This window comes from Vespula vulgaris, chromosome 7, assembly GCF_905475345.1.
Source record: "Vespula vulgaris chromosome 7, iyVesVulg1.1, whole genome shotgun sequence".
In the NCBI taxonomy this organism is placed as follows: domain Eukaryota; kingdom Metazoa; phylum Arthropoda; class Insecta; order Hymenoptera; family Vespidae; genus Vespula; species Vespula vulgaris.
In genome coordinates this window covers 4862146-4875461 of record NC_066592.1, presented here as the reverse complement: position 1 = coordinate 4875461, position 13316 = coordinate 4862146, and the positions used below count along the sequence as shown (strand labels likewise).

General features: G+C 31.7%; 1 protein-coding gene across 8 annotated transcripts in view; it reads right to left on the bottom strand.

Annotated features, from left to right (window-relative positions):
• Positions 1-9723: 9723 nt before the first annotated feature.
• LOC127065363 (uncharacterized) overlaps positions 9724-13316 on the bottom strand; it is a 51093-nt gene continuing 47500 nt past the window's right edge. For all 8 annotated transcript variants that reach the window (XM_050997558.1, XM_050997563.1, XM_050997561.1 and 5 more), the window contains 2 exons: positions 12197-12564; positions 9724-11787 (listed from right to left, as the gene is read on the bottom strand). In XM_050997558.1, the coding sequence (XP_050853515.1) occupies positions 10853-11787; positions 12197-12564 (1303 nt within the window). In that variant the 3' untranslated portion in view covers positions 9724-10852. The remainder of the gene's footprint in view (positions 11788-12196; positions 12565-13316) is intronic.

The window sequence follows — 13316 nt, the reverse complement described above, 5'->3', positions numbered from 1 at the left end:
AATACATGTATACTTCCTGTCTCCGCCCCCCCCCCCCAAGTTCTCCATTGACGAAGATTATAGAGAAGATATTTTTATAGAGAAATAAAAAATATCCGCGGAAACGAACGTTCGCATATATCACTTCGTTTTCTATCTCGAATGCATGTACGTATAAAACAGTCGACCTTTATCGTAACCTTGACCCTTCTTACAGGTTCTCGATATCTCTCGAGAAACGAGAAACTCGGAAGAGGATAGACGAAACGGCATAGAACATCTCTTCTCGGTTCTATGTATCAAATGATGCTTGTCGTAATTGTAAAACCTATTCTATAGTCTTCTTTTGTCTTCTTCTTTTTTCTTCCTTTAATATCTATCTTTCTGTCCTTCCATTTTGATATTACGAATTATACCTGTTCTTTCTCTTTGTCTTTTCTTTAATTTTTTTCTTTTATTCAATCTAATTTTTTTTTCTTCTTTAATTTCTTTCTCTCTTTAACGAGTTAATATTTTCGAGATAACAGAATTTATTTCAAAAATCGATCGATAAATTGATATTGACACTGTTTTTTATTTGGAGAAATAACGTGTCATCAACTTATTCGACATTTATTTGACAATAATTTTGAATATATTAACTTGTCAATCGGAGAGATTCTTAAATCTTTTTTTTTGGTGTCAGATTTATTTTGATTAAAAGTGAAGAAAAAAAAAGCAATTGATACATTTTAATTACATTAATGTGTCTAGTCAATTAACTTGTCGATTTCTATTGATTACGTTATTTCCTATGTAGGAAATAACTCGTATTATATTATTTTTTATATATACATTGTTATTTAACATAACGGTGTATTTTTTGTAGATATTTTTATTATTATAAATAGATTATCAAAAAATGGTTTTTCTTCAATATTAAGTCCAACAATCAAGATGGTTGAATACCAACGATCAAAAGTGACAGTTTTATTTCAGACTCGAAAGAGATATCTTCCGGGGTCCCATTATCGTTTTCATAGTCCATTGGATTAGTCGTGTGAAAATTGAACAGAATCATCATTTGTAGAAGTTAAACAAAGGGCATCGTATTAAGAATAAAAGAAAAAAAAAGAAGAAATGAGATAAAAAGAATATGAAAAAATAAAAAAAAAAAGAAAGAAAGAAAGAAAGAAAGGATCTGGGACAGCTTCCGCGACAGGTTGTACCGAGAAACGGTGCACGTCTTTTTGAAATAAAATGCTCTTGGGGCCATTGTTAAATATAATAATATAACGGGGTTATGGTCTCAAAGGTCAGAGTGTCTTATTCAGGATTGCGTGATCTTTGAAGAGAGAAAGAGAGAGAGAAAGAGAGAGAGAAAGAGAGAATGAGAGAACACCAGAGGATAACGAAATGGACATATAGAAGAAGAAAAAGAAGAAGAAAATGAAAAAAGAAGAAGAAGATGAAAGAAGAAGATGAAAGAAGAAGAAGAAGAAGTAGAAAAGAAGTGGTTGATGGTTCTCGCTCGTAGAACCGTGAGTCGAACAGTTAGAGACTAAACCATGACGGAGGAAAGGACCGAGTTGGTTGGAGGTCCATCGTGAGTCTTGCAACCGACTGGTGACCTAAATTTTTCGGGCCCAGTGAACCTAGCAGGGCTTCCTTCTTCTTCTTCTTCTTCTTATTCCTCTTCTTCTTCTTCTTCTTATTCCTCCTCTCTTCTTTTTCTTCTTATTCCTCTTCTTTATCTAAGAAATTTACTGATGCACGTAACTCAAGAAATACGAGACTTGGAAACTATCAGCTCGATTGACCTTCATCGACTCAAACGATCCTCTTGCTGACCTCCTTCATCAGGGGAGGAACGAGTTTGAAAATTAATATTTTTCATCGTCTTCTCTTTCTTCTTACAGGCTCCGATCGCTTTCACTGCGGCTCCTAAAGCCAGTCAAGTCAGCCATCCTATCAGCCATCCAGCCAACTAGTTAACAAATATTAAGAGATTTTCTCATTCGGAAAAGTCATTGAAATTCATCATTTGCATTTTTAAAGGATTTCATGTAAACGAGTTGTGAGACAGATCAACGAGGAAAACTTGATATCATTATAAGTAGTCCTTCTTGTAGAATTTATTTTATTTTTATCATTGATAGTAGATTGCATAGATATTCTTTACTTTCTCATTCTTAAATTTTTATATTTTCTTTCCAATACTTTTATCGTTCAATAATGTTATCAGAAAAAAGGAAGAAGTTTTTAAATTGAATCAGACGTTATGTTAAATCGATATGATGATGTATGAAGAGATACCCTATATCACAGCTTCTCCTGTATATGTATAGATCGTATCGTGCCAAATCATCGTGATCAAATCAATATTTATCATATATCTTTTTCAATAAAACTTATGACTTTTTTTAACCAAGACTACTTATTTTTTATATTTCATTTCATATATTATACCGAAACTAAAAACAATCAAAGGATTGATCAAAATAATTATCTTTCAAATTGGAGATTCTACGTTCAAAAAATAGCTAAATGATCTGAATCAATCATAAAGAATCTATTAATCGATAAAAAAAAAATAATAAAACGATTGACATACAAATGCATTGAGCTTAGACTCATGACAAGAATGGTTCGTTGCGGTGCAGTATTACATGCTTTTTTTTTACCGACTTTGAAAAATAAAAAAGATGAATATAGTCCTTAAGGAGATGAGAAAAAATCGATCTGAAAAAATTATAAATAATAATAATAATACTAATAATAATAATAATAATAATAATAATAATAATAATAATAACAACAACAACAAAGAGAAGAAAAAAGTAGTATAATAGTAATAATAATAATAATAACAAAGAGAAGAAAAAAGTAGTATAATAGTTTAAGTCTATAGGTAACAGATTGTAGTGTCTGTCTTTTACTGTAGAGTCTTCTTAAAGAAAGTCTTTCACCGTGCAAGGAGCAGTGCTTTGCGTCCGTTCGAAGAGGGAGAAGGGCAAAGACGTAGAGAAGGAGGAGGAGGAGGAGGAGAATGAAGAGGAGGATGAAGAGGAGGAGGACGTTATACTACGCTGGTACACATCGTCACCGGTACCAGGCAGCGATGTTCCACTTACACGGCACACTTAGCAACTCGCCTCAGTTCAGGATTCTGAAGAGTGGGTCTATCCTAAGAGTGGGCTTTGCTCGTAACGTGTATACCATCATCCTATTCGATAAATTAAAATGTATGTTCTAACGCGAAATCAACCGTGGACATTCCTAACGAGAATCCATTAATAATCCTTATCTCGATAATCATTTGATAATACCCACGGTTTTGAAAAGATACGAGGATTATCTGGAGAAAAAAGAAAAGAAAAGAAATGATAGTTACAAACGATAACAATGGTATTTATTAGAGTAATTTGGGAAATGAACGAGGTTAATGTGTCTGTATTACGAAAATCTTAATTACATTATTCGAAAAGAATTTTAGTATAGGTCGATTTTCTTTCATTATTCATTGTATTCTCATTAGAATTTATCTCTTATGTCATATGAATTTTATCGAGTGAATCATCATTATCATTATCATCATCATTATTATTATTATTATTATTATTATTATTATTATGTTCATCTTTTTATTTGAACCATTATTTTCTGATCGAAGATTTTATTGTATTAATATATTATTTTTTGACATGATATAAAGGATTACTTAGGATGATAACGATTATTGTTTTCGTTTTTATATTACATTATCTATATCTATATAAAACATACTCTATTTCACGACTTTTTATAAATAGTCTGATCTCAAAAATTGAAAAACTCAGATCAAACATATCCCAATAAATTTAAAATGTTAGACGTATCATGTGTCTCGTATAGTTTTCGATGATTTTTTTTTCTTGTTTTTTTTTTTTTTTTTTTTTTTTAGAGGGGCGCCGAATACGTTGACACATAATCTAGCGTCGCGAAACTTTCCTTAAACGCTCGAAAGCGTGTCGAACTTGGTTGAGGTCTGCTTCTAACTTAAGCCATTTCGATTTCTCAACGGGCATTCGAAAAATTCTGCTATTTCATCGGCGACTTCGCTTCGCCGAATCAATTTGTTTCTTGAAAGAAAAATAGAGATATAGAGATAGAGCTATAGAGATAGAAATGGATAGATAGAGAGAGAAAAAAGCATTAATGTAAGCGATAACACACATAAGAGAGATAATGAATAATCTTGATAAATCATTTTTCAAAAGATTTAAAAAAAGAAAAAAGATAAATATATGGATACTTAAGTAAATTGTTTGTAAATCTAACAAATCTATATTGAAATGAAATAATAGATTCTAATTGAAATTATTATCATTGAAAATTATACACTTGCATCTTTAACCGTCTTATAATATAATCAAAAAATGTACTTCTTCTTAAAATTAAAATCTTTCGAAATTTTATTCTATTCGAAAATTATTAAACCAATATAATAAAAAAATTATTTCTTTCTAAAATAACTTGAGATATTTTTAAGTAAAATATAAAAAATTCTTTTTCTCTAGATTAAACGCAAATTATTATTAAAGACAATGAAAATGAATAATGACAATTACATAATTACGTTGTTACAATCAATTACATACTTAAAATTTACATACGATATTATTCATATAGTTGTATATTAATCAAACTAATATATTAAAAAAGAAAGATCATTTGAAGGAGCATTAAAAGATTCCTATTATCCATATTTTTTTCCTTCTTTCTTTTTTTCTGTTTTTTTCTTTAGACCGTAAAAGAGGAAGAGCTCGATTTCGGATGCGCGATCAAAAGTATGTCGAATTTCGACTTGGCCTGGTTCCTGCATAATCTTCGACGATACCACAATCCCACGTACATACAAATATATATATATATATATATATACGTACATGTATGTGCATATATACATATATGAAAATTCTCAAGTTCAACTCATTCATGAAAGGTCGATCTTTTAAAGGACAGTGAATACACTCTAAATGTATACGTACACATAAATCCATACATATATATATATATATATATATATATATATATATGTATGTATGTATGTATGTATATGTATACAAATGAGCATACATCTGGAAAATGTCTATATCCGCTGTCAAAGTTGCACCTCGCGTTTTCCTTTCGCTCTACTTCGTTAGAAAGCAGCGCGACAAACGATGGTGCTTTTTTTCTTTTTTTTTTCTCTCTCCATCGTTGAGCCACACGTTACTCGTGTTTATTTTCCTCATGAGTTCTTAATTTAATCGAATGTATGTAAGTACTTACAATGTAGATGCATACGCGCATATGTATAAGCTTGTGGAAGAATGAAGCGTAATACTAATTGCTTGATCTAAAAGTAAATGAAAAATTTGGAATCAAATTTATCCGAGTTGATATTATGAGAAAAATCATTAAAATGTCATTATTATCTCATTATATTCATTTTTGGTTGAATACGTAATTAAGAGAGATAAAGAATGTAAGAGACAATATATTTATATATAATCGTCATTATTCTTGTTTATATGATATACAATAAAAACTTTTCTTTTGTTTCTATAAAAAAGAAAAATACTAGTATCATTTATTTATTTGTTGAATTCTAGAAAAGAAAAAAAAGAAAAAAGTTAGCGACGAAAAGAGAATTTCACAGATGGCCGAATAATTAAAGGCGATTCGAATCATGCGAATGGTACGGTTCACACAATTACATTTTGAGCTCCTTCTCAATGGACCGAGTATATGGTTGTAGGTAAGGTAAACGCAGAATCGTGCGTCCAACTTCGTAATGGGATCCTTCATATTACCGTGGTAAAGTTCCCATCGTCTGCTATCGTTCTTTGGGCTTCTCTCGACGCAACATTACTAAGAGATTGTGTCAAAAGATTTTCGCTTGGTCTGCACCAAAACTTTAATTATTATTATCAATTATTATGTATACATATTTTATATATATATATCTAATAAAATATATCCTAAAAATTAATTGGAATAATTATTTTCGTTATTACATATATATAAACGTATATATACCTGCATACTTAAATATAATTTTTGAAATATTTTTTATCAATTATATAAAGAAGAAATAATTAAAAATAATTAATTAGTTGCACATATTATTAACATAGGAACATAGCGTGTAAATATATTTAATACATCTTATTAAATTTCTAATAATTCTAATTATCCATGCATATCCACGTATTATAGGTATATCTACGATTTAATATGAAACGGATATATGCTTTTATATACTTTCTGCATGATTCGAGATATCTCCTTTTGACGATATAAATCGATATATCATTCATAGAAACTCATGTTACTGAAAGTCACGACCTCGATGGGGTCGATAGAGATTAATTAATGGATCGCTAATCGTAGACTTGCTGAATCGTTCAGGTACATTCGTTTGACAGCGATGATCGACGTTTGAGGGCTTGCTTTCATAATTCTTGGACGTGGAAATAGGCAGTTGAGTTAAAGAGAGAGTAAGGAGAAAGAGAAATACAGTTAAGAATTCGTCGCACACACCGAATGGATGTGTATCTAGCTGTTCTTGCCCTTATCTTGATGATCCATTTAAAATAGGAATTCCTAATTATCACGTGTGTACATACGTGAGTATATCCATGTACCTATCTACGTATGAGTTAAAACATCATTTTAATCGTTATTTTGATTTTTCGGTAATTTTAAATGATGACGAATCTTACGAGCAAAAACTTTTAATGATCTTGTTTTTTGTCGAGAGGTTTTTTTTTGCTTATTTATTTTTTTATATCTATTTGAAACTACCAATTTTTAATATCATATCATGTTTTATTTAGATTAGATTATTTGTAGTAATTTTAGATAATAATTACTACTCGTCAATCTTAGAAATTTGTATGCATTGGAAAATAAGTACTTATAATACAAAGAAAAGTATTTATAAGATATATAAAAGTATTAATTCGTAATATCTTCTCGGAGATTATACAAACGAATGATTATTGAAAATAGTCAATATTTATTATATTGATAAAAATGAAAATTCTTTTTTATATTAAAAAACTTTAATAATGTATTTTATTTTTTCTTTTAACAAGCACATCAACCGATCGGAAGACACGTTCACTGATATGAGAATTTGAAGAAATGTAGTTCTTTGAGAGATGTCGTTAACGAAAACCCCGTTAAATCCCTTTTGTTGTGTATCGACGACGTAGGAACCTCAAATGCGGCTAATGGGCCGAGCTCACGTCGCGGTGCGCTTAACGATCAACTTCGATTTCTCTTGGCATCGTAGCTAACGCGAGAGACGCACGGTGAAAACCTTATGGGTTTCGGGAGAGGAAAAAATAAAGAACGACAAAGCATCGATTAACGTCAAACTTGTCGTTTAGAATCAGCGTACGAAGTACGTTAATTGAAAACAAATGTAGACTTGTTGTATTTCCTGAAAACGTTTTCCTATTAACGCGATTCCTTTCACACGTTATCCTTCTTATTATCGCGAAATTAAAATTTTTTCTTTTTATTGTTATTATTATTATTATTATTATTCTTATTATTATTATTCTCTATTTTTATTATCACTGTCGTCATTTTGGTTTGTTAATTGAAATTTTATTTACTCTTTGTCATGAATATTATTCAACGTTGTTAAATTGATCAGAGATAATTAAATTTATTTCTTCGCCTAGACGAATGATTGACAGTGAACAAATAAAAAATATAAAAACGTTATTCGATCTAATATGAAAAGACAATGAAACAATCCCTTATCGATTATGCTCGATCGCTCTCTCGCGAGTCTATCGAGTCGCGGCCGCGCCGTTGTTGGCTTCTCGCATGGTTCTCGTCGCTGGTGGGACCTTGTTTCATGACCCACATAAAGCAAGGCCGTTAACACTACTCGCGAGGCTCGCAGCGCGCGGAGTATCGGTACGCTCGGGGGTTCTACGAGTCGAGCCTATGGTGTCCCACGTGTCCGGCCCCTTCGTCTCCCCACCACTTGCTCTTTCTTCAAACAGAGAGAAAGAGAGAGAGAGAGAGAGAGAGAGAGACGCAAACTCTACACGCATAACAAATAAAAAAAAATCTTCACTCCCGATTCCAGAAGTCGAATGAAACCTTTGTCTCATAGAATTGTACGATCCTATTCTTTTGCTAATTATCCTACAAAGTAATAGCTCGAAATGATAAGATTCTCTAATGAGGAAGAAGAAGAAAAAGAAGAAAGAATCACGTTGACGAGGATGCCTCGGCGTCGATCGAGTCCATACGTGTGGGCGCACTCGTTCGCTCGTAGAAGTCTTTAGTAGGTCATACCGATGGCTCGAGGCGAACGCGCGAGCGTTTGCGCTTACACATAACACAAGACGACGCAACAAAACACGACACAACGAGAGAGTCAAGCACGGAATCGGACACCACGATGTACCTTGATCTTGACACGACGCAAGGCCTTACTCGGATTGCAGTCTCTTTCGTTTCTCCTTCTTCTCTATACGTGCCTCTCTCGCCTTCTTAACCTTTAACGGTCCAGACAAGACTCTTCCAACCTTTATAGTTTTCTTTTTTCTTCTTTTTTTTTTTCTTTTTTCTTTCTTACGATCTCCTATGAAAGAATGAAAAAAGTAACGCCTGATTCGTTCGCTCCCTTCACTTGATACGCGCTATTTTTAAGGGGACTTTGTTGAAATTCTATTTCCATCTTTTCCTTTTTTATTTCTTTTTCTCGATTTTTATTCTGCCTTTTCAATCATACGAAATTTGTATTTTAATCTTTAAATATTCAGATCGGAAATTTAGTAAAAGTTATTTTTTAGAATTTTTATAATGTCTCTCGGGAAACTATCTCATTCTATCCTTTCTCAATTTTTGTCGAATACTTCCGTCGAGACACTTAACTTTCTCCTTTGGTCGCGTTACAATCTTCGTTAAGGTGCATGGATCGTGACGCACTGATTTTATGAGTTAGAAAGAAGCCGTTCATTTTTATGCGATAAGTTTGTGTTAACCTGATAACTTTATGTTCTCGAGTGAAAAAGGTATACCACTCGTTTGTTTAAAACTGTTGTTACTAGTTTATTTTTGGCATATATCTGTATTGTTCATTGATTATATGCAATATTTTTTATTGTTTCATAAGAAATAATATCTATAGTTATATTGTAAAAAAATGACAATCATATAATATACGCCTGAAAGATGATAACCGGATTTACTTATCTGCAAAAGAAGGCTTTTAAACCGATAGTGTCATGTAACGTAAAAAATGTAAAACTATTATTAAATTTTTTATTATCTTACCGTCTGTTGGTAATGCAGTTCGCTGTAGTATCGGTTAATGTTAATCGTTCAAAATAATATTCAATGGAAAAGCCAATTACTTCGTAAAAATTATCTTAGGAGACGTTCCTCGAGTTAAAATTATAGATCTGATACATAGATCTTATAGATCGTTTTTAATTACGTCACGTTTTCGTATTACTCATTCTTATCATAAATTTAAGGAAACGTGCAATTACAGAAAAAAGTTTTTATCATATCGTTCAACCTAGATCTACATTTAAAGTATACATATTACAGACATATATTATTAGTAACTACCATTTAATAATCTTACTGCGTTCGATTATGATTGCTCCTATACTCCATTTATGCGAATAATTTTTTCCAAGTTATATGTTTCTCGAATATATACTTCTTTTTAAAACGTTAACTATTTTAATAGACTTGAGGTAGGTTTTATTTAATATTTTTATTTATTGTATTACTTGTACAACGGTAGTCAATAATGTATTTCAAATATATTCTCATTCTAAATTGTCATAAAACATGTTTTATCAAGTAAAACGATGATAACATTGAGATTGCAATCATTTTTTTCTCTCCCCTCCTCTCGAATCTCAATAAATCCTGATTAGAAGTTGCGTTATAGGATTATAATAATAATAATAATAAAAAAAAAAAAAAGAGATTTATGTGTATGAAAATAGTTGATTTTTTAGTAGTGTATGGCACGGTTCTCGAATTAAGAACTGTATTCCATAATCGAAAGAAAAGTAATCATTAAAAATCTATCCGATTAATTAAATCCATGATCGACACACGCATGATCCATTTATATTAATAACTTTTACGTTCGGCGATAAAATATGTATTTCTAATATGTAAAAAAAGACACAAATGCGAATGATAATGGCCTGAATAAATGATTTAGGCGAACGTTTAAATACAATAATTATATACTACTTTTCTTTCTAAATATGTTTTTCAAGAGAGGACCAAGTATATCTTTCAGGACAGAATATATAGCCAAGTTCTTGAAGTGTCTCAGATTAAAGAGTGAAAAATTTCATTCGATCTATATAGACGACTTATTATCCGTTTAAACGTATAAAGTTAAACCAATAAGTACATTCTTATTCTCTCTGTCTCATTAACCATAACGAATCGATAAAATGACGGTACGAAAATCAAACGATTTTTCTTCTCTAAGCTCGATAGACGAGCACAAATTCAAAATCGAGGAGCTAATTAATTAAGCCGCTAAATTTTTCACGTATGTATATATCGTTTAGTACATTACGGAACTACATTGAAAGTGTATTGCTTGCTAAAATGATCAATCTTTCAGCATTCTTCCTGGCAACGATTCACGACATGCACTGGACACTGCGACAATGCCGTTCGATTGTTTCTCTCTCTTTCTTTATATATATATGTGTTGGATCTCTCTTTTTCTCTCTCTCAAAAAAAAAAAAAAAAAAAAAAAAAAAAAACAAAAAAAAATGAAAAAAAAAACAAAAAAAAAGAAAAAGAAAATTTTCCAATGAAAGAAAAATAAGACTTCTCTCCTTTCATTATTTTAAACGATAACGCCGTGCTGGGCCAACAATTGTTTTCTTTGTAATAAACTCGGTGACTCGACTTCGACGTTCTCGTTCCTAGTGGTACCATCGAAGGATTTGGACGTTTTGAGATTATTCAATGCCTTCGAACAACTATTCGTCGAGATTTCCAATGATTTGGAGCTTCTTAACGAGGCATTGGCTAACTTCTTGATCGTCTCCGAGATAGGACACTTTATAAAGTCCGCCCTCTCGCGTTCTCTATCTTTAATCCTTTGATTATCATCGACTACGTGAATAGGATCATTCAAATCTACGTCCAATTGCTTTCTATCATCTATCTTTTTCTCAATTGTCGTATCTTTGTCCTTGTGGTCGGATTTATCGTTCGATTTGCTATCTACAATAACTTCAAGATCTTTCTTAGAATTCTCGAACTTATTCTCCTCTTTCCTATTATCTTCCTGTCCAAGAAATGATTTAGGTGGTGCTTCAACGTAACCACTTTCATCGCTATCGGCTTCCTCGTCGAGCGAATCCAATGTTAAGAACGTAGGTTCCTCGTTCTGTGACAATTGACGGCTCAATCGGCTTGGATATTTCTCTAATATTCGCCTTTCCTTTTCCTGCGTATTTTCGATTCTACGTAGTATCTCACCCCTCGGTCTGTAATCCACCACATCGTCGAAATCCTCGACATCCTCGAAATCAAAAAGATTCGAAGCTGTGTCTTCGGTTTCCTCTTCTTCCTCCTCTTCCATCGATTCCTCTTCCTCGCTTCTCAATGAGAACCTCTTTCGATTCGGTTTAACGTTACAACGATGGAAACGTGGACTACCGGCACACGTCATGAAATTCGGTGAACCTTCGGAATTTCTTCGTGGTCCGGTACCCCTTCCTACGTCCTCCTCTGTATAAAGGATCCTCGCGTTTGCCTGGTGCTCTGTCTCACCTAAAACGAATTCATAGTACTAGTTAAAAATATTATATTATAAATTAATATTTCATTTCGATTGTAATGATTGAAATAATTTAATAACACATTGCTGTATATATATATATATATATATATATATATATATATATATATATATATATTATATATCCATATATCCATATTTGAAAGATTCCAAAAAATAGAAATTATATATTTTAAATAAATTCCTAACACCTGTTAGAGATATTGTATCATATTGTTTAAAAAAAAGTTTTATACGTAGTAATTTAAATAATTTAATAATTAATAATTTAGATTCTTGATATAACAATTTCAAATGTAAGTTCATAGGAATTACTTAATTGTTTTAATCTCAATTCAAAATTTAAAAATATTTTATATAAAAAAATTTGTATATTCTAACCAGTTGTTTGATGATCCTCAGGTCCAATCGTTCTTTCCTCACTCGTTGCTGTACTAGCTGTCTCGCATCCACTCGAAATACTTCCATTCTCATCGGAAGATTCTCGATTGAGAGCATCCAAAAGACGTGCCAATCTCCAGCCATCTTGATCTTGCCAGCTTCTAGCTACAGTCTCTAACGTTCTTAATTCTTCGAGAAGTCTTTGTTGTTCAATCTCTTCTGCAACGGCATCCTCTTCGATCGCTGAAAGTTTCGGTGCACTTTTTGACCTTTCCAAAGGTGGTCGATAATTCTGGCCACCTGTACTCAATAGGAGCTTTCTCCTTGGTAACGAAGGATTTTCGTAGAGAGCATTGGCCAAGGACAATCTACGAAATAAGATTATTCATATTTAATTATATTCAACATTTTACCATTCATTAAACGTATTAAAATATAATGTATTCATTCAATAACTTTGAAAAGTTTCGTATGAACATCATTAATACTAAAAAAAGGACCTAATAATTAATATTTAATATTTAAGAAATATATTTTCTGATATTATTGAGAATAATGAAATCAAGCTTTAAATTTCTAGACGTCATAAAGATAATATTCAAACTAGAAGCAATGTTTAAAAGGCTCGGCGAGAATAAAAAAAATTGTTTTTATATTTTCATTTTTAACCTGTTCGACAGATATTTGGATTTTATCTATACTCTTTCGACAACAACAAAAAGTCGCGATATAAAATAATATAATACTCGTATAAATGATCAGAATATAAATTAATCGTTATATAAAAACATTCTGAATGACATACACGTCTCATATCTAATTCATTTTTAATTTTAATGACGACAATATGTAGAAAAAAAAAGAAATGAAAAAAAGGGGGAAAAAAGCGGAAGTTCTGTAATCTTTTCTAAATGATCACCTGTCTTCTTATATAATAGAATCAATATATCGATGTGAATACTCGAGCTAATATACGAGAAAGCGAATAAAACTCGTTTAACTTGGTAAAAGAACGTCGTGGAATCTATGACCCGAATGCACATTAACGATCACTTCGACCCGAATCGTGACTCGATCCTCCGCTTGTTGCGATCCACGCCAGAAACGTGACCTGAATTCT